This window comes from Oncorhynchus gorbuscha, unplaced genomic scaffold (genome assembly GCF_021184085.1).
Source record: "Oncorhynchus gorbuscha isolate QuinsamMale2020 ecotype Even-year unplaced genomic scaffold, OgorEven_v1.0 Un_scaffold_584, whole genome shotgun sequence".
Taxonomy (NCBI): Eukaryota; Metazoa; Chordata; class Actinopteri; order Salmoniformes; family Salmonidae; genus Oncorhynchus; species Oncorhynchus gorbuscha.
The window spans coordinates 234,005-260,000 of record NW_025745417.1 but is presented as its reverse complement, the minus strand read 5'-3'; the positions used below and the strand labels follow the sequence as shown (position 1 = coordinate 260,000).

At 40.7% G+C, this 25,996-nt stretch overlaps 2 protein-coding genes across 3 annotated transcripts in view; both read right to left on the bottom strand.

Annotated features, from left to right (window-relative positions):
- Positions 1–25,996, bottom strand: part of LOC124018858 — a 292,551-nt gene that overhangs the window by 182,099 nt on the left and 84,456 nt on the right. The gene's annotated exons all lie outside the window — the stretch shown is intronic.
- LOC124018860 (NACHT, LRR and PYD domains-containing protein 12-like) lies at positions 9,766–25,892 on the bottom strand. The gene is given in 9 exon segments (XM_046334170.1): positions 9,766–10,319; positions 10,843–10,889; positions 12,207–12,352; positions 12,355–12,409; positions 16,002–16,175; positions 21,481–21,654; positions 23,037–23,210; positions 23,495–25,292; positions 25,667–25,892. Coding segments are annotated over 9 exon segments (3,318 nt in total). The 5' UTR covers positions 25,878–25,892; the 3' UTR covers positions 9,766–9,780.

Below are 25,996 nucleotides of genomic sequence, written 5' to 3'. Positions count from 1 at the left end.
TAATAACATACTGGGGAAGATATCAGAATAGGGCATAATAACATACTGGGGAAGATATCAGAATAGGGCATAATAACATACTGGGAAGATATCAGAATAGGGCATAATAACATACTGGGGAAGATATCAGAATAGGGGATAATAACATACTGGGGAAGATATCAGAATAGGGCATAATAACATACTGGGGAAGATATCAGAATAGGGCATAATAACATACTGGGGAAGATATCAGAATAGGGCATAATAACATACTGGGGAAGATATCAGAATAGGGCATAATAACATACTGGGGAAGATATCAGAATAGGGCATAATAACATACTGGGGAAGATATCAGAATAGGGGCATAATAACATACTGGGGAAGATATCAGAATAGGGCATAATAACATACTGGGGAAGATATCAGAATAGGGCATAATAACATACTGGGAAGATATCAGAATAGGGCATAATAACATACTGGGGAAGATATCAGAATAGGGGCATAATAACATACTGGGGAAGATATCAGAATAGGGCATAATAACATACTGGGGAAGATATCAGAATAGGGCATAATAACATACTGGGGAAGATATCAGAATAGGGGCATAATAACATACTGGGGAAGATATCAGAATAGGGCATAATAACATACTGGGGAAGATATCAGAATAGGGGCATAATAACATACTGGGGAAGATATCAGAATAGGGGCATTGGGGAATAATAACATATTGTACGGAATAGATTTGTACTGTAGCAAAGCCATCTCTAGAGTAATATAAGGTTTCTTTCATGATCATGTGAAATGTCAATTGCTATTGAAAAAATAAATACAAATAAAAAAATAAAAATACATGGAAATGCTGGGATGTGTTTTTCATAGATGTTAAAGGTAAGTATGATGCAACTCTGACAGTGATTCTGATGGATTACAATTCTCATGAGTATTAAAGATGCACTACACGTTTCACACATAGACACTCAAACATGCAAATTATTATTTATTTGAACAGTACACATTATAGTCTCTTATACAGACATCGTACACACTCTCACTAAATCACATCTAATATCATACACAATATCATACACATCAACCTACTCAGATTTACTACACACAATATCTTGTCTCAATTTTCTAACTGTGGCATTGGCCCACAGGCAAACAGGCAATAAACAAACATATTTCTTTAATTCTAAATATCAGACATTTGAAAGCTCTAGTTTTTCCCTTCATAAGACCTCTGATGCAGTTTCTGGCTAAAGAGACAAGACTAACAAGGGAAATCCATGAACTGACAGTACAGGTAGATGGCAATAAAAACAATACTACAGAGATACAATATAAGTTGGAGGAAAAACAAAAAGAACTAGATGGAATATGGAGAAAAATGCACAAAATTCTTTCTGACTCTCCAATACAGGAGCTAACAAAAAGAATGTGCAGTTCTGAAGACGAAGTCATCTATGATTCTCCGAATGATATTTTAAAGGGGGAAGCTAATTATTTTAGGCAGATGTTCTCTTTTTCATCTCATCCACTGAATGAAGATTACGTTAAGGAATTATTTTCAAATAATATAAAAAAATGGACAATTAACAAAAAAGAAAGAAAGATCAGTGCCAAGGCCAAATCACAAAGGAATAACTTTTTGAGGCCTTTCCTTTCAGTCTGGAAAAACCCCCAGGGCTTGATGGCATTTCGGTAGAGGTATATCAAGTATTTTTTGATATACTATAAGCTCCATTGTTAAATTGTTGTAACTACTCCTATAGAAATGGTAGTCTGTCAGGTACTCAACAGGAAGGTCTGATTTCTCTATTATTAAAACAAGACCCAGATGGCAAATATAAAGACCCAGTCTATCTAAAAAACTGGAGGCCCCTTACACTTCAATGTAGTGATGCAAAAATATTAGCAAAAAGGACTCAGGAAATAAAAGGGTTTAACCAGGTGTTGTTCATCCTGATCAGACAGGTTTTTTACATGAATGATACATTGGACATAATATACGACAACTACTGGAAATAATAGAACATCATGAAACACATAAGCCAGGAATGGTATTTATAGCGGATTCTGAAAAGGCATTTGATAAAATAAGACTGGATTTGATTTAGAAATTCCTGGATTTTTTCAATTTAGGTAATTCCCTTATAAAATGGGTAAAACAAATCGGTATAGCAACACCAGGTGTAAAATAGTAAATAACGGCTACTTCTCAGAGAGTTTTGAATTGTCAAGAGGAGCTAAACAAGGGTGTCCGCTGTCACCATATCTATTCGTTATGGACATCGAAATGCAAATTAATTACTGGACGGCTTCTGGATTTTGTTTTTGATTCCGTCTCTAACAGTTGAAGTGTACCTATTATAAAAAATTACAGACCTCTACATGCTTTGTAAGTAGGAAAACCTGCAAAATCGGCATATACTTGTTCTCCCCACTGTACATATCACAAAATATATAAATGAAGCTCTCCACAATGAATTTAATTAGAAAACTTGTAAAAAAAGAAAAAAGATCATGCAACCATGGAGAGGTACATACCTGTCTATTCATGTAAAAATTATAATTTTCTATCCAATACTACCAATTATATACATATCCTAGCTTCTGGGCCTGAGTAACAGGCAGTTCACTTTGGGCACCTCATTCATCCATTCTTCCGAATGCTTCCTCCTTGCCCGAAGAAGTTAATGTTACAATCCTTGTGTGTCTTAATCCTGAAAATATACAATGAAGGCTGTAGAAGGTTTTGATCCTAGGTTGCACTACCATTTTCAGCCTAAATTACTTTTGTTTTGTTTTGTAAAAAGTATTTTAGAGAATTCTGAACATGTATTTCCTCAGAAACCTATTTCTGTGGTGTTATTCATGTTATCAACCTTTGTATGATGAGTTGTTGAAGGAAATAAAAATGTACTTTGTTGAAGGAATACCAGCTGAATACCAGATGAACTCTGACCTCATATAAAAACAAATCTGCTGGTTTTGCCAGTAGTGAACATGCTGAAATAGCTTTTGCTCAATATACTCATCATCAAAACCTTTCAGTGCTTCACTTGGTACAAAATGTGTTTCACCAAGTTAAAAATTAGCCGTACCATTAGCTTGAATGCCAATTACTTTGTTTTGTTCATAAACCCGAGAGACAAACTACAAATAAACATTCTAGCTCAGCAGATGTACCCTGGAAGGAAATCCTAATTCATGGAGAGCTATGAGGACGCTATCAAAGCACCATTTTCTTATTTAATCGTGGATTTAAAGTGGAATACTCCAGAACACCTGTGAATACTTGATATCGGCCCCAATTAATTGTCCGTTCCGATTAATCAGTCGAACTCTAAGCAGAAGAGAGAATTATGTTTAAGAGTTACTACAAAAGACAAGATGAAGACGCCCCATTTCCAACACTAAGGATTCCACCCAATATCCCAGAGTCAGACAGAAAGGATTTATTAGTGGATTTGAGAGGGTTGGAAGAGTTGGGTTTGGATGAGGTGAATGGGGAGGAGTTATATAGGGGTGTGTCAAGGTTTTATATAAAGATACATTGATAAATAGAAAAGACACTCCTTGGAGGGTAAAACTGGGCCTTGATGACAAGGTAAAGCCAGCATGGAGAACACTGTACAGGGGACTGGTGATATGTAATGGAGGGTGTTGATGACAAGGTAAAGCCAGCATGGAGAACACTGTACAGGGGACTGGTGATATGTAATGAGGGGTGATACATGGCTTCATTGCAGTTAATGCTTTTGTTTCTGTCATTAACTCAGATGTCGGAGATGGATGTCCTTTATGTAATACAAGAGAAACAATGTTTCACTGTTTGATGGAGTGTGAGAGGATAAAGCCTCTCTGAGATACTATAGTCTTTGTTTACAGCTGTAGGGGAGATGTTCAATAACACTATTTGATGGAGTGTGAGAGGATAAAGCCTCTCTCTGAGATACTAGAATCTTTGTTTACAGCTGTAGGGGAGATGTTCAATAACACTATTTGATGGAGTGTGAGAGGATAAAGCCTCTCTCTGAGATACTAGAATCTTTGTTTACAGCTGTAGGGGAGATGTTCAATAACACTATTTGATGGAGTGTGAGAGGATAAAGCCTCTCTCTGAGATACTAGAATCTTTGTTTACATCTGTAGGGAGATTTTCAATAACACTGTTTTTATTTCAGGGTTTCAATATAGTAAGATATTGAAAATACAATGTCAAATGTTACATTTTATTTTGGGTCAAGATGATAAACAGAGGATCCATCTAAAACAGTATAAAACAAGATGATAAACAGAGGATCCATCTAAAACAGTATAAAACAAGATGATAAACAGAGGATCCATCTAAAACAGTATAAAACAAGATGATAAACAGAGGATCCATCTAAAACAGTATAAAACAAGATGATAAACAGAGGATCCATCTAAAACAGTATAAAACAAGATGATAAACAGAGGATCCATCTAAAACAGTATAAAACAAGATGATAAACAGAGGATCCATCTAAAACAGTATAAAACAAGATGATAAACAGAGGATCCATCTAAAACAGTATAAAACAAGATGATAAACAGAGGATCCATCTAAAACAGTATAAAACAAGATGATAAACAGAGGATCCATCTAAAACAGTATAAAACAAGATGATAAACAGAGGATCCATCTAAAACAGTATAAAACAAGATGATAAACAGAGGATCCATCTAAAACAGTATAAAACAAGATGATAAACAGAGGATCCATCAGTATGAAACAAGTGCAGTATGTTCTGAGAATGTTACTTTAACGTCAACTCATAACGTCACACTATAACTTCATGGGAGTCTTGTGGAAAGACTGCATGTTGTTTTGGGGGGATTGAGTGACGTCTTCATCAACATTTGCAGAATATTCCTGTAATATTTTCACCTCTTGTCAGACGCCAACAGTCTAGTCGGCTGCAGACATTCATAAGGAGTTCTAGTAGTTTATTTGCCATTTGCAGGTTTTAAAAGTAATACATACATTGTAATTCCTTGTTGGATCTCTCACATATAGGACAGTACATACCAGTGGAGGCTGGTGAGGGGAGGACGGCTCATAATAATGTCTGGAACAGAGTGAATGAAATGGAACACATGGAAACCACGGGTTTGATACCATTCCACTTATTCCCCTCCAGCCATTACAAGCCTATCCTCCCCAATTAAGGTCCCACCAACCTCCTGTGGTACAAACACAAACAGTAAAATATATCATTAAATCACACTGTGTGTGTGTGTGTGTGTGTGTGTAAGTGTGTGTTTGTCAGTGTGTGTGTGTGTATCCTGTGTATGTTTCCAGTTTGTGTGTGTCCAGTGTGTGTGTGTGTGTGTGTGTGTGTGTCCAGTGTGTGTGTGTGTGTGTGTGTCCAGTGTGTGTGTCCAGTGTGTGTGTGTGTGTGTGTCCAGTGTGTGTGTGTCCAGTGTGTGTGTGTGTGTGTGTGTCCTGTGTGTGTGTGTCCAGTGTGTGTCCAGTGTGTGTGTGAGTGTCCAGTGTGTGTGTGTGTCCAGTGTGTGTGTGTGTGTGTGTGTCCAGTGTGTGTGTGTGTGTGTGTGTCCAGTGAGTGTTTGTGTGTGTGTCCAGCATGTGTATTTGTGTGTGTCCAATGTGTAGGTGTGTGTGTGCCCAGTGTGTGTGTCAGGTGTGTGTATCCAGTGTCTGTCCAGTGTGTGTGTGTGTATCCTGTGTATGTTTTCAGTGTGTGTGTCAGGTGTGTGTATCCAGTGTGTGTGTGTCCAGTGTGTGTGTGTGTGTGTGTGTGTATCCAGTGTGTGTATCCAGTGTGTGTGTGTATCCAGTGTGTGTGTGTGTGTGTGTATCCAGTGTGTGTGTGTGTGTGTGTATCCAGTGTGTGTGTGTATCCAGTGTGTGTGTGTATCCAGTGTGTGTGTGTATCCAGTGTGTGTGTGTGTGTGTGTGTGTGTATCCAGTGTGTGTGTGTATCCAGTGTGTGTGTGTCCAGTGTGTGTGTGTGTGTGTATCCAGTGTGTGTGTGTATTCAGTGTGTGTGTGTGTATTCAGTGTGTGTGTGTCCAGTGTCTGTCCAGTGTGTGTGTGTGTGTGTCCAGTGTGTGTGTCCAGTGTGTGTGTGTGTCCAGTGTGTGTGTGTGTCCAGTGTGTGTGTGTCCAGTGTGTGTGTGTGTGTGTGTATCCAGTGTGTGTGTGTGTGTGTGTATCCAGTGTGTGTGTGTGTGTGTGTGTGTGTATCCAGTGTGTGTGTGTGTGTGTGTATCCAGTGTGTGTGTGTATCCAGTGTGTGTGTGTATCCAGTGTGTGTGTGTGTGTGTGTCCAGTGTGTGTGTGTATCCAGTGTGTGTGTGTCCAGTGTGTGTGTGTGTGTGTATCCAGTGTGTGTGTGTATATCAGTGTGTGTGTGTATTCAGTGTGTGTGTGTCCAGTGTCTGTCCAGTGTGTGTGTGTGTGTGTCCAGTGTGTGTGTCCAGTGTGTGTGTCCAGTGTGTGTGTGTGTCCAGTGTGTGTGTGTCCAGTGTGTGTGTGTATCCAGTGTGTGTATCCAGTGTGTGTGTGTATCCAGTGTGTGTGTGTGTGTGTGTATCCAGTGTGTGTGTGTGTGTGTGTGTGTATCCAGTGTGTGTGTGTGTGTGTGTGTATCCAGTGTGTGTGTGTATCCAGTGTGTGTGTGTATCCAGTGTGTGTGTGTGTGTGTGTGTGTGTGTATCCAGTGTGTGTGTGTATCCAGTGTGTGTGTGTCCAGTGTGTGTGTGTGTGTGTATCCAGTGTGTGTGTGTGTATTCAGTGTGTGTGTGTGTGTGTATTCAGTGTGTGTGTGTCCAGTGTCTGTCCAGTGTGTGTGTGTGTGTGTCCAGTGTGTGTGTCCAGTGTGTGTGTGTGTCCAGTGTGTGTGTGTGTCCAGTGTGTGTGTGTCCAGTGTGTGTGTGCCCAGTGTGTGTGTGTCCAGTGTGTGTGTGCCCAGTGTGTGTGTGTCCTGTGTGTGTGTATCCAGTGTCTGTCCAGTGTGTGTGTGTGTGTGTCCAGTGTGTGTGTGTCCTGTGTGTGTGTATCCTGTGTGTGTGTATCCAGTGTCTGTCCAGTGTGTGTGTGTGTGTGTCCTGTGTGTGTGTGTCCAGTGTGTGTGTGTGTCCAGTGTGTGTGTGTCCAGTGTGTGTGTGTCCAGTGTGTGTGTGTCCAGTGTGTGTGTGTCCAGTGTGTGTGTTTCCAGTGTGTGTGTGTCCAGTGTATTTATCCTGTGTGTGTGTGCCCAGTGTTTGTGTGTGTGTTTCCAGTGTATGCGAGTGTGCCCAGTGTTTGATACCATTCCACTTATTCCCCTCCAGCCATTACAAGCCTATCCTCCCAAATTAAGGTCCCACCAACCTCCTGTGGTACAAACACAAACAGTAAAATATATCATTAAATCACACTGTGTGTGTGTGTGTGTGTGTGTGTGTAAGTGTGTGTTTGTCAGTGTGTGTGTGTGTATCCTGTGTATGTTTCCAGTTTGTGTGTGTCCAGTGTGTGTGTGTGTGTGTGTGTGTCCAGTGTGTGTGTGTGTGTGTGTGTCCAGTGTGTGTGTCCAGTGTGTGTATGTGTGTGTGTCCAGTGTGTGTGTGTCCAGTGTGTGTGTGTGTGTCCTGTGTGTGTGTGTCCAGTGTGTGTCCAGTGTGTGTGTGTCCAGTGTGTGTGTGAGTGTCCAGTGTGTGTGTGTGTCCAGTGTGTGTGTGTGTGTGTGTGTCCAGTGTGTGTGTGTGTGTGTGTGTGTCCAGTGAGTGTTTGTGTGTGTGTCCAGCATGTGTATTTGTGTGTGTCCAACGTGTAGGTGTGTGTGTGCCCAGTGTGTGTGTCAGGTGTGTGTATCCAATGTCTGTGTCCAGTGTGTGTGTGTCCAGTGTGTGTGTGTGTGTGTGTATCCAGTGTGTGTATCCAGTGTGTGTGTGTATCCAGTGTGTGTGTGTGTGTGTGTATCCAGTGTGTGTGTGTGTGTGTGTATCCAGTGTGTGTGTGTATCCAGTGTGTGTGTGTGTGTGTGTGTGTATCCAGTGTGTGTGTGTATCCAGTGTGTGTGTCCAGTGTGTGTGTGTGTGTGTATCCAGTGTGTGTGTGTGTATTCAGTGTGTGTGTGTGTATTCAGTGTGTGTGTGTCCAGTGTCTGTCCAGTGTGTGTGTGTGTGTGTCCAGTGTGTGTGTCCAGTGTGTGTGTGTGTCCAGTGTGTGTGTGTGTCCAGTGTGTGTGTGTGTCCAGTGTGTGTGTGTCCAGTGTGTGTGTGCCCAGTGTGTGTGTCCAGTGTGTGTGTGCCCAGTGTGTGTGTGTCCTGTGTGTGTGTATCCAGTGTCTGTCCAGTGTGTGTGTGTGTGTGTCCAGTGTGTGTGTGTCCTGTGTGTGTGTATCCTGTGTGTGTGTATCCAGTGTCTGTCCAGTGTGTGTGTGTGTGTGTGTGTGTCCTGTGTGTGTGTGTCCAGTGTGTGTGTGTCCAGTGTGTGTATGTCCAGTGTGTGTGTGTCCAGTGTGTGTCCAGTGTGTGTCCAGTGTGTGTGTGTCCAGTGTGTGTGTTTCCAGTGTGTGTGTGTCCAGTGTATTTATCCTGTGTGTGTGTGCCCAGTGTTTGTGTGTGTGTTTCCAGTGTATGCGAGTGTGCCCAGTGTATGCGAGTGTGCCCAGTGTTTGTGTGTGTGTTTCCAGTGTATGCGAGTGTGCCCAGTGTATGCGAGTGTGCCCAGTGTTTGTGTGTGTGTGTGTGTGTGTGTGTTTCCAATGTGTGTGTAAACAGTGTGTGTGTGTGTGTATGTGTTCAGTGTGTGCGTGTCCAGTGTATTTATCCTGTGTGTGTGTGCCCAGTGTTTGTGTGTGTGTTTCCAGTGTATGCGAGTGTGCCCAGTGTTTGTGTGTGTGTGTGTGTGTGTTTCCAATGTGTGTGTAACCAGTGTGTGTGTGTGTGTGTGTGTCCATCCAGTGTGTGTGTGTGTGTGTGTGTGTGTGTCTGTGTGTGTGTGTCCAGTGTGTGTGTGTCCAGTGTGTGTCCAGTGTGTGTCCAGTGTGTGTGTGTCCAGTGTGTGTGTTTCCAGTGTGTGTGTGTCCAGTGTATTTATCCTGTGTGTGTGTGCCCAGTGTTTGTGTGTGTGTTTCCAGTGTATGCGAGTGTGCCCAGTGTATGCGAGTGTGCCCAGTGTTTGTGTGTGTGTTTCCAGTGTATGCGAGTGTGCCCAGTGTATGCGAGTGTGCCCAGTGTTTGTGTGTGTGTGTGTGTTTCCAATGTGTGTGTAAACAGTGTGTGTGTGTGTGTATGTGTTCAGTGTGTGCGTGTCCAGTGTATTTATCCTGTGTGTGTGTGCCCAGTGTTTGTGTGTGTGTTTCCAGTGTATGCGAGTGTGCCCAGTGTTTGTGTGTGTGTGTGTGTGTGTGTGTGTGTGTGTTTCCAATGTGTGTGTAACCAGTGTGTGTGTGTGTGTGTGTGTCCATCCAGTGTGTGTGTGTGTGTGTGTGTGTGTGTGTGTGTCTGTGTGTGTGTGTCTGTGTGTCCAATGTGTGTGTGTCAGTGTGTGTGTGTTTCAGTGTGTGTCAAGTGTCTGTGTGTTGGTCCAGTGTGTGTGTTCAGTGTGTGTGTGTCCAGTGTGTGTGTGTGTCCAGTATTTGTGTGTGTGTCCAGTGTGTGTGTGTTCAGTGTGTGTGTGTGTCCAGTGTGTGTGTTTGTCCAGTGTTTGTATGTCTCTGTGTGTGTGTGTGTGTTTGTGTGTGTGTATCTCAGTGCATGTGTGTCTGTGTGTTTGTGTGTGTGTCCAATGTGTGTGTGTGTGTGTGTGTGTCAGGTTATTATTTCCAGGGACACTGAAGAGTCAACATCATAAACCCTAAACCCTGGATAGAGGGGCTCAGTGAATGTGGAGTTGAATGTGATCAGGTGGGTCAGTGTGTCAGAGGAGGCTCTATAGAAGGACAGAGTGCCGGCTGGCCAGTCCAGATACACTCCTACTCTGTGGGAGCTGGAGGAGGGGACCTCTATGGTAGTGGGTTTATTATTGTGCCAGGCATAGTAACTGTTGTCACAGCAGACCAGACTCCAGGACTTGTCATTGTATCCAAGACAACAGTCATTAACCCCTCCTCTCCTGCTGATTCCTTTATATGTCACTCCTATAACAGCCCTTCTCCCAGTCCACTCTACCTCCCAGTAACAGCGCCCAGTCAGACCCTCTCTACACAGCCCCTGTCCACAGTCCTCAAATCTCTCTGGGTGGTCAGGATACGGCTGCTCCTCTCTCCTACAAGTCACCTTTCTGTTCTCCTCAGACAGAGAGAGGCGTCTGTTTACTGTGTTTGGGTCCAGTGTGAGATCACAGACATCTGATGGATGAAACCAGATACAATATTAGAAATCATCATCATTCACATTAGAATGTTAACTCACTTTTCAGTAATTCATTTAATGTAGATGTTTCTAGGTATCAAAAGGAGAAGTTAAGGTAACTTGAGACTTTTTGAATGATCATATGTTATACTGTATGGTAATATAAAACACACTTATTCACATTAATTACACACACACACACACACACACACACACACACACACACACACACACACACACACACACACACACACACACACACACACACACACACACACACACACACACACACACACACACACACACACACACACACACACACACACACACACACACACACACACACACACACAGTCAAAGCAACTCTTTGTAATCTTTGGTGTCAATGATTTCTGCTTCTGTAGAACTACAGCTGATATTTAATATGACCAAGTCAGTAATGATGGTGGTCTTTGACTTTGACTTAACTTGAATTAAGACTTATTCTTAGTCATATTCTTCACAGCAGTCAACACTCACATTTTCTAAGTCCAGGTTTCATTCTGTTCTCTCCACCATGTTCCACACTATAGCGGTAAGCAGAAGAACAGAGAGTCATTGAGGGATACACCTGAACTCACACACACACACACACACACACACACACACACACACACACACACACACACACACACACACACACACACACACACACACACACACACACACACACACACACACACACACACACACACACACACACACACACACACACACACTGGACACACACACACACAGTCAGCATATAACTTTGTCCAAGTGTTGTTAACCTCTTGCTCCTACCTGGCACGCAGGCGTCCCATCTAGAGCTCTGGAAATGCAAATGTGCTACGCTAAATGCTAATAGTATTAGTTAAAACTCAAACATTCATTAAAATAGACATGCAGGGTATTGAATTAAAGCTACACTCGTTGTGAATCCAGGCAACAAGTCGGATTTTTAAAATGCTTTTCGGCGAAAGCATGAGAAGCTATTATCTGATAGCATGTAACACCCCAAAAGACCCGCAGGGGACGTAAACAAAATAATTAGCATAGTTGGCGCTACACAAACCGCACAAATAAAATATAAAACATTCATTACCTTTGACCATCTTCTTTGTTGGCACTCCTAGATGTCCCATAATCACTATTGGGTCTTTTTTTCGATTAAATCAGTCCATAAATAGCCTAGATATCGATCTATGAAGACTGTGTGATAAACGGAAAAAAATAGCGTTTCATAACGTAACGTCATTTTTTTAAATTCAAAAAGTCGACGATAAACTTTCACAAAACACTTCGAAATACTTTTGTAATGCAACTTTAGGTATTAGTAAACGTTAATAAGCGATCAAATTAATCACGAGACGAAGTGTTTTCTATAGGGGTCCGTCTTGAAATACTGTCAGTGTATTTCTCAACCAAAATATCCAGTCGGAGACCTGAAGAAAAAGCCTGTCTCTTGTTCGTTTGACCAAGAAACAAACAATTGGCAAATGACAAGACTGTTGACATCGTGTGGAAGCTGTAGGTACTGCAACCTCAGCCCTATTTAATGTCTTTCGCCCATAACAATGGGTTGAAGCGGCGGATGGATATATTTTTCCACTTTCAGTTTTCAATAAAACACACGTTCTGTTAAAGTCACAGCCGTGATTTAACCAGTTTTATAAACGTATGAGTGTTTTCTATCCACACATACTAATCATATGCATATACTATATTCCTGGCCTGAGTAGCAGGGCGCTGAAATGTTGCGCGATTTTTAACAGAATGTTCGAAAAAGTAGAGAATGGTTGTCTTAACTAGCCTGATAAGTCCAACATGTCTGATATGAACATTGACATAACCCCTCTACATACTTGAGTTTCTCCAGTCTGCAGTGCGGATCCTCCAGTCCAGCAGAGAGCAGTCTGACTCCTGAGTCTCCTGGGTGATTGTAGCTCAGGTCCAGCTCTCTCAGGTGTGAGGGGTTTGATTTGATTTGATTTGATTTGAGGGGTTTGACCTCAGAGCTGAGACCAGAGAAGCACAGCCTTCCTCTGTGACTAGACAGCGTGACAGCCTGCAAAGAGTCAAATCATATTAAAACCACACTGATATTCTTTGGAGGTGAAAATAGTGGCAGTATATTTTTTCTACATTTTTAGATATATCAGTGTTCTCAAACCTGCCATATCTATTCATATATTAATGTACCATTATTATAAATGATAAATTATCAAAGTACTTCCTCAGATAGAACAATGTACAGTACAAATATTATAGTAGACTGACCAGACCAGTTTAAAAAGCAGTATCAGTCAGAAGACAGACAGTGAGGTATCAGATTTAAATTGTATTGAGTATACAGTCAGGATTTGGCCAGGGTTGTTCCGGTTTTTGGTCACTAGATGCCCCCATTGTGCCTTTTGACCTTTTGTTTTCCCTTGATCCCCATTATTATTTGCACCTGTGCCTCGTTTCCCCTGATTGTATTTCAACCCTTTGTTTTCCTCAGTTCTTTGCTCTGTGTTTGTATGTTAGCACCCAGCCCTAGTACTCTGTGAACTCTTGTTGATCCCGGTGGACTCTCTTGTGGAATTCTGTTTTTTGTTCTTGTTTGTTTTTGAGTATCTTTTGAGGCTTTTTGTGCTTTACCTTCCACCTTGTGGATTTACCTTTTTGTCTTGGAGGATTACCTTTGTTCTTGTGGAATTCCTTTTGAGGTTTTGAGTTACATGTTTTCCTGAAGAACTTCACTTTTTACTTCATTAAATACACCGTCTCAAGTACTGCTGTGTCTGCCTCATCTTCTGGGTTCTGCCGACTATTCGTGGCTCAGTTGGTTAAGTGACTGTTTCTCACTCCTGAGACCCGGGTCCGCAACCGGGTCCTGACATATACAGTCCACACCATATCTATTTAGACAGTGAGGTATCAGATTTAGATTGTATTGAGTATACAGTCCACAACATATCTATTTAGACAGTGAGGTATCAGATTTAGATTGTATTGAGTATACAGTCCACACCATATCTACTTATACAGTGAGGTATCATATTTAGATTGTATTGAGTATACAGTCCACACCATATCTGTTTAGACAGTGAAGCTAACATTTTAAATGTGGCTCTATACTCCCAACATTTTGGATTTCAGATCAAATGTTTCATATGATGTGACAGTATATAATGTCACCTTTTATTTGAAGGTATTTTAAGACGTGTCTGTTTCACCATTTAGAAATAAAGCACTTTATATATCTAGTCCCCCATTTGAAGAAGTCATACGTATTCTGACCAATTAACTTTCAGTGTATTAAAATAGTCAAAAGTTGAGTATTTGGTCCGATATTCATGTGTCTCTGTAATGGTCTGGGTGAGGCTGGTGCAGAGGAGTCAGACGCAGGACAGCAGAGATGTGTCTCTGTAATGGTCTGGGTGAGGCTGGTGCAGAGGAGTCAGACGCAGGACAGCAGAGATGAGTAACACAAGTAACTCAAATATTCTAATAACATGTCGTAATACCGAGCAATAACAGACCGAACATACAGAAAACAATCACGCATAAAAACAAAGGGGAAAAAAGAGGGTTAAATAATGAACATGTAATTGGGGAAATGAAACCAGCTGTGTAAAACAAAGACAAAACAAATGGAAAATGAAAGTGGATCGGCGATGGCTAGAAGGCCGGTGACGTCGACCACCGAACGCCGCCCGAACAAGGAGAGGGACCGACCTCGGCGGAAGTCGTGACAAACTCGTTTGTTGCATTTACAGTTTGTTTTGGTTGTGTTTTGGGTTATTTATGTTCATTAACCTCTTAAGCCTAGCCCTGTTTACTGCCCCTAATGGAGGAATTGGGTACCCATATAAAACAGGATTACATTTTTGTCAAAAGTTGCTAATATATGCATATAAAAATATTATCGAATAGAAAACACTCTAAAGCTTTTAAACCGTTTAAATGTTGCCTCTATGTAAAGCAGAAGTCTCAGGGCATGCATTCTCCCAAAATCTCTCTTGTCATGGAAAAAGTTGGCCCAACTTTGACGTCATCTTAAACGCCTTCCCAAATAACTACCGCTCTGGGAACAGTTCCTACGTGTTCAGCGCGAAGCCTGCTTTCAATGGGGCTTCTCATTGTGTGAATTGCGCGCTCATGAGACGTTGATACACCTTTATAACATGTTAAAGCTTAATTATGAACATAGTTTGACAAGTTTACTCGACATATAATATATAATTTCGACGTTTTGGTGCGCATCCACTTGAATTTTGCCTACATTTCGACCGAAAAGTGGCTATTTTGAGAACCGAAAGACGCAGACTTGAAAACTAAACGCTGTTTTGGTAAGTATAATCCCTTCCAGGTCTTTTGATGGAAGAACAGCAAAGGTAAGGGAATATTTATGTGTTAATTTTGGGTTTCTGTCGACTCCAAGATAGAGGAGGCATAATGATACATTTGGAGCGCCGACTCCTAGTATAGCCTAGTAAACGCAAACTGTAACGTTAAAAATAAATGTAACACAGCGATTGCATTTAGAAGAAGTGTATCTTCCTATACATATGTAAAACATGCATATTTAGTCAAAGTTTATGATGTGTATTCCTTGTTAGCTGACGTTATCTGCCGGAGCTATTTCATTTCTCCTGACATTTTAGTAGCATTTTTTGAACGATGCGTCATTGTAAACAGAGATTTATGGATATATATTGCAGATTATTGAAAAACAATGAATGTACTGTGTAACATGTTATAATACTGTCATCTGATGAAGATTTCAAAAGGTTAGTGAAATGATTTTTTTTTTTATCCTGCGTTTGTTGATTGCATATTTTTTGCAACTTGGCTATGCTAATGAGCTATGTCTGCGGTGGTGGTTTGACATAAATATGTGCTATGTTTTCGACGTAAAACATTTTAGAAATCTGACTTGTTGCCTGGATTCACAACGAGTGTAGCTTTAATTCAATACCCTGCATGTGTATTTTAATGAACGTTTGAGTTTTAAGTAATACTATTAGCATTTAGCGTAGCGCATTTGCATTTCCAGAGCTCTAGATGGGATGCCTGCGTGCCAGGTAGAAGCAAGAGGTTAAAACAATTGTGATTTATGACTAGAGTATTTTTCTGTCTTAGTGAGTAGGGTGAGTAACATGTTTCTAAGCACTACTAAACTAATCCTGATGATGCTATGATTAATACAAATGATGACTGAATCATGAATAATAGTGAGTGTGAAAGTTACAGAGGCTACAACAACAAATGCTAACCTCTCACCATTACCAATAACAGAGACTACAAAAAAACATACTAACCTCTCACCATTACCAATAACAGAGACTACAAAAAAACATGCTAACCTCTCACCATTACCAATAACAGAGACTACAACAAAACATGCTAACCTCTCACCATTACCAATAACAGAGACTACAAAAAAACATGCTAACCTCTCACCATTACCAATGACAGAGGATACAACAAAACATGCTAACCTCTCACCATTACCAATAACAGAGGCTACAACAAAACATGCTAACCCCTCACCATTACCAATAACAGAGGTTACAACAAAACATGATATGGTGTGGACTATGTGTGTCTGGTAAACACATGTGGATCTGGTGAACAGTTATCACTTGTTGACCAACTACAGGAATACTGACCTCAGAGTCTCCAGTTTACAGTGGGGATTCCCCAGTCCAGCAGAGAGCAGCTTCACTCCTGAATCCTTCAGGTCATTGTTACTCAGATCCAGCTCTCTCAGGTGTGAGGGATTTGAACTGAGAACTGAGGCCAACACTTTACAGGATGTGTTTCTGAGTTTACAGCCAGTGAGTCTGCCAACACAGAAGACATACAATTACAGACCGATTGTATTAAAATGATACACTTAGCTTTCCATGCTTAAGCTGTTAACCGTGCACAAATAATGTGTTAGGTTTGACCTCAGAGCTGAGACCAGAGAAGCACAGCCTAGAAATGACACATTATCAATATATTGCTTGTAGATAGAAAGATGCATATTAACAAATATGTGAGTAGACTGACCAGACCAGTTTAAAAAGCAGTATCAGTCAAAAGACAGACAGTGAGGTATCAGATTTAGATTGTATTGAGTATACAGTCCAACCATATCTATTTAGACAGTGAGGTATCAGATTTAGATTGTATTGAGTATACAGTCCACACCATATCTATTTAGACAGTGAGGAATCAGATTTAGATTGTATTGAGTATACAGTCCACACCATATCTATTTAGACAGTGAGGTATCAGATTTAGATTGTATTGAGTATACAGTCCAACCATATCTATTTAGACAGTGAGGTATCAGATTTAGATTGTATTGAGTATACAGTCCAACCATATCTATTTAGACAGTGAGGTATCAGATTTAGATTGTATTGAGAAAACAGTCCACACCATATCTATTGAGACAGTGAGGTATCAGATTTAGATTGTATTGAGTATACAGTCCAACCATATCTATTTAGACAGTGAGGTATCAGATTTAGTTTGTATTGAGTATACAGTCCTCACCATATCTATTTAGACAGTGAAGCTAACATTTTAAATGTGTCTCTATACTCCAACATTTTGAATTTCAGATCAAATGTTTCATATGAGGTGACAGTATATAATGTCACATTTTAATACATATCTGTTTCACGGTTTGAAATTAAAACACTTCATGTAGCTCGTCCCCTATTTGAAGAAGTCATAAGTATTCTGACACACATACTTATAGTGTATTAAATTAGTTAAAAGTTAGTATTGCGTCTGATGTTCCTTTATCGCAACGCCTACATCAAACCTGTGACTCGTTGCAGTTTGTTTTTGTTGTGTTTTGCCGTATGTTTTGCTCAGAATTAAAATGGTGGATGATGACGAGTAATTTTCTTTATAAGTGAGTAGATAACATGTTTCTAAACAATACTAAATGAATCCTGATGATGCCATGATTAATACTAAGAAAAATCATGACTACAACTAAACATGCAAACCGCTCACCATTACCAATAACAGAGGATACAACAAAACATGCTAACCTCTCACCATTACCAATAACAGAGACTACAACAAAACATGCTAACCTCTCACCATTACCAATAACAGAGACTACAACAAAACATACTAACCTCTCACCATTACCAATAACAGAGGCTACAACAAAACATACTAACCTCTCACAATTACCAATAACAGAGACTACAACAAAACATGCTAACCTCTCACCATTACCAATAACAGAGGCTACAACAAAACATACTAACCTCTCACCATTACCAATAACAGAGGCTACAACAAAACATGCTAACCTCTCACCATTATCAATAACAGAGGGGGTCTGATCATTGTGCCTCTGTAACTTTCTCATTCATCATCATTCACGATTCATTCATGTTTATTCATAATCATAGTAGCATCCACATGAATGTAGAAGTGTTCAGAAACATCTTCTATTCTTACTGACAATACAAGTGAAGGGACTCCACTTCACTACAGGCTTGGAATATGGGACCAAATACTAAACAGCGTTGAGATTGCCTGCAATGACAACAAGCTCAGTCCAATGATAGTGACACACCGCCCCAGACCATGACGGACCCTCCACCTCCAAATCGATCAGCGACAGTAAGTTTGTGCCCATAGGCGACGTTGTTGCCAGTGATGTCTGGGGAGGACCTGCTTTACAACAGGTCTACAAGCACACAGTCCAGCCTCTCTCAGCCTATTACGGACAATCTGAGCACTGATGGAGGGATTGTGTGTTCCGGTGTAACTCGGGCAGGTGTTGTTGCCATCCTGTACCTGTCCCGCAGGTGTGATGTGCGGATGTACCGATCCTGCGCAGGTGTTGTTACACATGTTCCGCCACTGCGAGGATGATCAGCTGTCCATCCTGTCTCCCTTTAGCGCTGTCTTAGGTGTCTCACAGTACAGCCATCACCATATATTTCCATGGCCACATCTGCAATCCTCATGCCTCCTTGCTGCATGTCTAAGGCACGTTCATGAAACTGAGCAGGGACGCTGGGTATCTTTCTTTTGGTGTTTTTCAGAGTCAGAAGAAAGGCCTCTTTAGTGTCCTAAGTTTTTATAACTGTGACCTTAATTGCCTACCATCTGTAAGCTGTTAGTGTCTAAATGACCGTCCCACCGGTGCATATTCATTAATTTTCTATGGTTCATTGAACGGGAAACAGTGCTTAACCTCTTTAACCTATGGGGGCGCTATGTCATTATTGGATTAAAAAAACGTGCCCGTTTTAAGCGCAATATGTTGTCACGAAAAGATGCTCGACTATGCATATAATTGGCAGCTTTGGAAAGAAAACACTCTGACTTTTCCAAAACTGCAAAGATATTATCTGTGAGTGCCCCAGAACTGATGCTACAGGCGAAACCAAGATGAAACTTCAAACAGGAAATGAGCAGGATTTTTGACGCTCTGTTTTTCATTGTCTCCTTATATGGCTGTGAATACGCCGGGAATGAGCCTGCCCTTTCTATCGTTTCTCCAAGTTGTCTGCAGCATTGTGACGTATTTGTAGGCATATCATTGGAAGATTGGCCATAAGAGACTACATTTACCAGGGGTCCGCCCGGTGTCCTTTGTTGAAATTGTTGCGTAATCTCCAAGCTGCTCGCATTCATCCATGTGATTGAGACAGAGAGGAGACTTCCAGGAATGATATATCATGAAGAGATATGTGAAAAACACCTTGAGGATTGATTCTAAACAATGTTTACCATGTTTTAGTCGATATTATGGAGTTAATGTGGAAGAAAGTTTGGCGTTTGGATGAATGAATTTTCGTTTTTTTTGGTAGCCAAACATGACGCAGAAAACGGACCGATTTCTCCTGCACAAATAATCTTTCAGGAAAAACTGAACATTTGCTATCTAACTGAGAGTCTCCTCATTGAAAACATCCAAATTTCTTCAAAGGTAAATTATTTTATTTGAATGGTTTCCTGGTTTTTGTGAAAATGTTGCCTGCTGAATGCTAACGCTAAATGCTAACGCTAAATGCTAACGCTAAATGCTAAATGCTAACGCTAGCTATCAATACTGTTACACAAATGCTTGTTTTGCTATTTTGAAAAGATGAGATGACAGTGTTGTTAACAAAAGGCTAAGCTTGAGAGCTAGCATATTGATTTCATTTCATTTGCGATTTTGGATGTCATGAAGAGTGATCAGACGAATTGCAATTAATTGCAAAGTCCCTCTTTGCCATGCAAATGAACTGAATCCCCCAAAAACATTTCCACTGCATTTCCGCCCTGCCACAAAAGGACCAGCTGACATCATGTCAGTGATTCTCTTGCTAACACATGTGTGCGTATGGACAAGGACAAGGCTGGAGATCATTCTGTCATGCTGATTGAGTTTGAATAACAGACTGGAAGCTTCAAAAGGAGGGTGGTGCTTGGAATCATTGTTCTCCCTCTGTCAAACATGGTTACCTGCAAGGAAACTTGTGTCGTCATCATTGCTTTGCACAAAAAGGGCTTCACAGGCAAGGATATTGCTGCCAGTAAGATTGCACCTAAATCAACCACTTATCGGATCATCAAGAACTTCAAGGAGAGCGGTTCAATTGTTGTGAAGAAGGATTCAGGGTGCCCAAGAAAGTCCAGCAAACACCAGGACCGTCTCCTAAAGTTGATTCAGCTGCGGGATCGGGGCACCACCAGTACAGAGCTTGCTCAGGAATTGCAGCAGGCAGGTGTGAGAGCATCTGCACGCACAGTGAGGCGAAGACTTTTGGAGGATGGCCTGGTGTCAAGAAGGGCAGCAAAGAAGCCACTTCTCTCCAGGAACAACATCAGGGAAAGACTAATATTCTCCAAAAGGTACAGGGATTGGACTGCTGAGGACTGGGGTAAAGTCATTTTCTCTGATGAATCCCCTTTCCGATTGTTTCGGTCATCCGGAAAAAGGCTTGTCCGGAGAAGAAAAGATGAGGGCTGCCATCAGTCTGTGTCATACCAACAGTAAAGCATCCTGAGACCATTCATGTGTGGGGTTGCTTCTCAGCCAAGGGAGTGGGATCACTCACAATGTTGCCTAAGAATTTAGCCATGAATAAAGAATGGTACCAACACATCCTCCAAGAGCAACTTCTCACAACCATCCAGGAACAGTTTGGTGACGAACAATGCCGTTTCCAGCATGATGGAGCACCTTGCTATAAGACAAAAATAATAACGAAGTGGCTCTGGGAATAAAACATTGATATTTTGGGTCCATGGCCAAGAAGCTCCCCAGACCTTAATCCCATTGAGACCTTGTGGTCAATCCACAAGAGGCAGGTGGATAAACAAAAACCCACAAATTCTGACAAACTCCAAGCATTGATTATGCGAGAATGGGCTGTCATCAGTCAGGATGTGGCCCAGAAGTTCATTGACAGCATGCCAGGGTGGTTTGCAGAGATTGTTTTTCTTTTTTTTTTACCTTTATTTAACCAGGTGGGCTAGTTGAGAACAAATTCTCATTTACAACTGCGACCTGGCCAAGATAAAGCATAGCAGTGTGAACAGACAACAACACAGAGTTACACATGGAGTAAACAATAAACAAGTCAATAACATAGTAGAAAAAAAGAGTCTATATACATTGTGTGCAAAAGGCATGAGGAGGTAGGTGAATAATTACAAATTAGCAGATTAACCCTGGAGTGATAAATCGACCCTCAATGGGTTTTGAAAAAGAAGGGTCAATACTGCTAATATTGACTCATTGCATCAACTTCATGTCATTGTCAATAAAAGCATTTGACACTTATGAAATGCTTGTAATTATACTTCAGTATTCCATAGTAACATCTGACAAAAATATCTAAAGACACTGAAGCAGCAAACTTTGTGAAAATTACTATTTGTGTCATTCTCAAAACTTTTGGCCACAACTGTATATGGATGAAAACCTTTAATTAAAAAGTGACATTCTGTACTGTCACCTAATATGAAACATTCTATCTCAAATCCAAAACGCTGGAGCAAAGCACCACATTTAAAACTGTAAGCTTCACTGTCCAAACACATATGATGTGGACTATGTGTGTCTGGTAAACACATGTGGATCTGGTGAACAGTTATCACTTGTTGACCAACTACAGGAACACTGACCTCAGAGTCTCCAGTTTACAGTGGGGATCCTCCAGTCCAGCAGAGAGCAGCTTCACTCCTGAATCCTCCAGGTCATTGTTATTCAGATCCAGCTCTCTCAGGTATGAGGGGTTTGACCTCAGAGCTGAGAACAGAGAAGCACAGCCTTCCTCTGTGACTAGACAGCCTGACAGCCTGCAAAGAGTCAAATCATATTAAAACCACACTGCTGTTCTTTGGTGGTGAAAATAGTGGCAGTATATTTTTCAACATATGGAACCATCCATATCTATTCATAAAATAGTGTATCATCATTAAAAATGACAAATTATCTAAATATTGCCTGCAGATAGAAACAAATATTATAGTAGACTGACCAGACCAGTTTAAAAAGCAGTATCAGTCAAAAGACAGACAGTGAGGTATCAGATTTAGATTGTATTGAGTATACAGTCCACACCATATCTATTTTGACAGTGAGGTATCAGATTTAGATTGTATTGAGTATACAGTCCACAACATATCTATTTAGACCGTGAAGCTGACATTTTAAATGTGGCTATACACTCAAACATTTTGGATTTCAGATAAACTGTTTCATATGAGGTGACAGTATATAATGTCACCTTTTATTTGAGAGTATTTTAAGACATGTGTTTCACGATTAAAAATCAAATCACTTTGTTTCCAGTCTCCCCATTAGAAGAAGACATAAGTAATCTGACCAATTTACTTATAGAGTATTAAAGTAGTCAAAGGTGTAGTATTTGGTCCCATATTCATTGATATTTGGTCGTAAAGTCATTGTTTGCATTTGCAGTGTGTTTTGGTTGTGGTTTTGGTTGTGTTTTGCCCAATAATAAAATGGTGGATGATGAGTGGAGTAATTGTCTGTCGAAGAGAGTAGATAACATGTTTCTAAACAATAATGAATTAATCCTGATGATGCCTTGATTAAGAAAAATCATGACTGAATCATGAATAATAATGAGTGAAAAAGTTAGAGGCTACAACAAAACATGCTAACCTCTCACCATTACCAATAACAGAGACTACAACAAAACATGCTAACCTCTCACCATTACCAATAACAGAGACTACAACAAAACATGCTAACCTCTCACCATTACCAATAACAGAGGGGGTTAGCATATATTCTTATCCTTGTGCCTCTGTAACTTTCTCATTCATCATAATTAATTAATGATTATTCATAATTATAATATCATAATCTTGGTAGCATCCACATGAATGTAGAAGTGTTCAGAAACATCTTCTATTCTTACTGACAATACAAGTGAAGTGACTCCAAAATGACAGGACATTATTCACCATTCAGTTTCTATTAGGAAAAATATAATCTAAAACACAACCAAATTTAAAACTGTAAGCCTCACTTTGTAGTCAACTAATACGAAACATTGTATCTCAAATTCAAAAGGCTGGAGCATAGCACCACATGTAAAACTGTAAGCTTCACTGTCCAAACACATATGATGTGGACTATGTGTGTCTGGTAAACACATGTGGATCTGGTGAACAGTTATCACTTGTTGACCAACTACAGGAATACTGACCTCAGAGTCTCCAGTTTACAGTGGGGATTCCCCAGACCATCAGAGAGCAGCTTCACTCCTGAATCCTTCAGGTCATTGCTACTCAGATCCAGCTCTCTCAGGTGTGAGGGGTTTGACTCCAGAGCTGAGACCAGAGAAGCACAGCCTTCCTCTGTGACTCCACAGCCTGACAGACTGACAAGGAGATCATCATGACTTCACAAACACACTGTTCATTTAACACCAGTAGTGTAGAAGGACAATGGCAGATGCATTTGGTTTATTCTCGCAAAGAACATATAGATTCATCTTCCGTCTCCCAGAATTGTATGGTCATATTGTTCTACTAATGTGAACATCAATGCATTCATTCAATGTGTTTTACAATATATTATATACATATTATAATACATATCTTTCTCTAAACTGAATATTTCTACCTGATGATTAGTTCATTAATGTCATTTTTATTTACTCACAGAACACCTCTGGAGGCTTTGACCACTGGCAGCAGCCTCAGAAGTCCTTCCTCTGATCTGGAGTATTTCTTCAGGTCAAACACATCCAGCTCTTTTTCTGAAGTCAGCAACACAAAGACAAGAGCTGACCACTGTGCAGGTGACAGTTTGGGTCTAGAGAGACTTCCTGATCTCAGGTACCTCTGGATCTCCTCCACTAGAGAATGGTCATTCAGTTCATTCAGACAGTGGAACAGATTGATGCTCCTCTCTGGAGAGGGATTCTCCTTGATCTTCTCCTTGATGTACTTGACTGTTTCTTCATGGCTCTGTGAGCTGCTTCTTGTCTTTGTCAGTAGACCTTGTAAGTGTTTCTGATTGGACTCCAGTGAGAGGCCCAGAAGGAAGCGGAGGAAAAGGTCCAGGTTTCCCGTCTCACTTTGTAAGGCTTTATCCACAGCACTCTTGTAGAAAGTAACTTTACGCCTTTGTTTGATCCTCACAGAAAAGTTCCAGGACGTTGTTTTCAGTTTGTCCATTAGATTCTCATTGTTGTTTATGAATGAGAGGAACACATATACAGCAGCCAGAAACTCCTGAATGCTCAGATGAACAAAGCAGTACACCTTGTCCTGGTACAGCCCACATTCCTCTTTAAAGAGCTGTGTGCACAATCCTGAGTACACTGAGGCTTCATTGACATCAATGCCAGCCTCTTTCAGGTCTTCTTCATAGAAAATCAGATTGCCCTTCACAAGCTGTTGAAAAGCCAGTTTTCCCAGTGACAGAATGCTCTCTTTATTCCAGTGTGGACCTGTCTCTTCTTTCCCAAGATACTTTTCATTCTTCTGTTTGGTATGAAACACCACAAGGTGTGTGTACATCTCAGTCAGAGTCTTGGGCATCTCTTCTCTCTTATGTTTCAGCATGTGTTCAAGGACTGTTGCAGAAATCCAACAGAAGACTGGAATGTGGCACATGATGTGGAGGCTCCTTGATGTCTTTATGTGTGAGATGATTCTGCTGGCCAGGTCCTCATCACTGAATCTCTTCCTGAAGTACTCCTCCTTCTGTGGGTCATTGAACCCTCGTACCTCTGTCACCTGGTCAACACACCCTGAAGGGATCTTATTGGCTGCTGCAGGTCGGGTAGTTATCCAGAGGAGAGCAGAGGGAAGCAGATTTGCCTTGATGAGATTTGTCAGCAGAACATCCACTGAGGTTGACTCTGTGACGTCACAACAGATCTTGTTCTTCTGGAAGTCTAGGGGCAGTCGGCACTCATCCAGACCATCAAAGATGAACAGAACTTTGTACTTGTTGTAGTTGGAGATTCTTGATTGTTTGGTTTCCATTGAGAAGTGATTGAGAAGTTCAATGAAAGTGAGATTTTCACCTTTCATCAAATTCAGCTCCCGAAAAGGGAATGAAAATACAAATTGGACATCCTGATTTGCTTTTCCTTCTGCCCAGTCCAGAATGAACTTCTGCACAGAGACTGTTTTTCCAATGCCAGCGACTCCCTTTGTCAGCACAGTTCTGATAGGTTTGTCTTGTCCAGTTAAGGGTTTGAAGATGTCGTTACATTTGATTGCAGTCTCTGGTCTTGCTTGTTTCCTGGTTGTTGTCTCAATCTGTCTCAGTTCATGTTCATTATTGACCTCTCCTGTTCCACCCTCTGTGATGTAGAGCTCTGTGTAGATCTTATTGAGAAGTGTTGGGTTTCCTTGTTTAGCGATCCCCTCAAATACACATTGAAACTTCTTCTTTAGATTAGATTTGAGTTCACGTTGGCAAATCACAGTGAGCTCATCTGAATCTAGAAATAACACAGAGGATATTAATATTACGTCTGTTTTAATGTCTACATTATTGAAGGACTGTTATAAAGTTGTAAATTATAACAATTTGTTCTCGTAACTGACTGTCTAAATGTGTAAATGTTTTCATAATGCATTACAGACTGGTGTGAATGATTATATTATTATTGGTATTATTGATGGTATTATTAATGTTCTCTCTTTCTCTAAATTAGTCACCACAACACATCCCTGCTGCTACTTGATGAGGTCACTAGGTGTTGTTTTAAGGCTGCTACAATATCATTGAGTTACACAACTACTTTAGCTGTACTTTAGCTACAGCTTTTAAATGTTATTAAACATATTTCAACATGATGCAGACAGATCTTACATTTCTCCAGTGTGTCAGCAAGCTCCTTCTGGTTCATTTTCCTCAGGATGTGCAGTGTGATCTTCAGAGCCCCCTCTCTGGCACTGCTCTCCTGCTTCTCATCTTCAGGGTCCACCACTTCCTTGTCCTGCTTCTGACTCTCAAAGCCTTCTGGGAGTTCTGGACTAAGAATCCTCTTGAACATCTTCAGCTCGTTCTTCACAAATGTCATAATATTCTCTTCAAGCAACTGAAATAAATCAAGTAAATAAGTTAAGCAAGAGAATAAATGCTTCTCATTAACACATTAATGAATGATTGACAGATCAACTTTACCTGAGGTAAACAAAA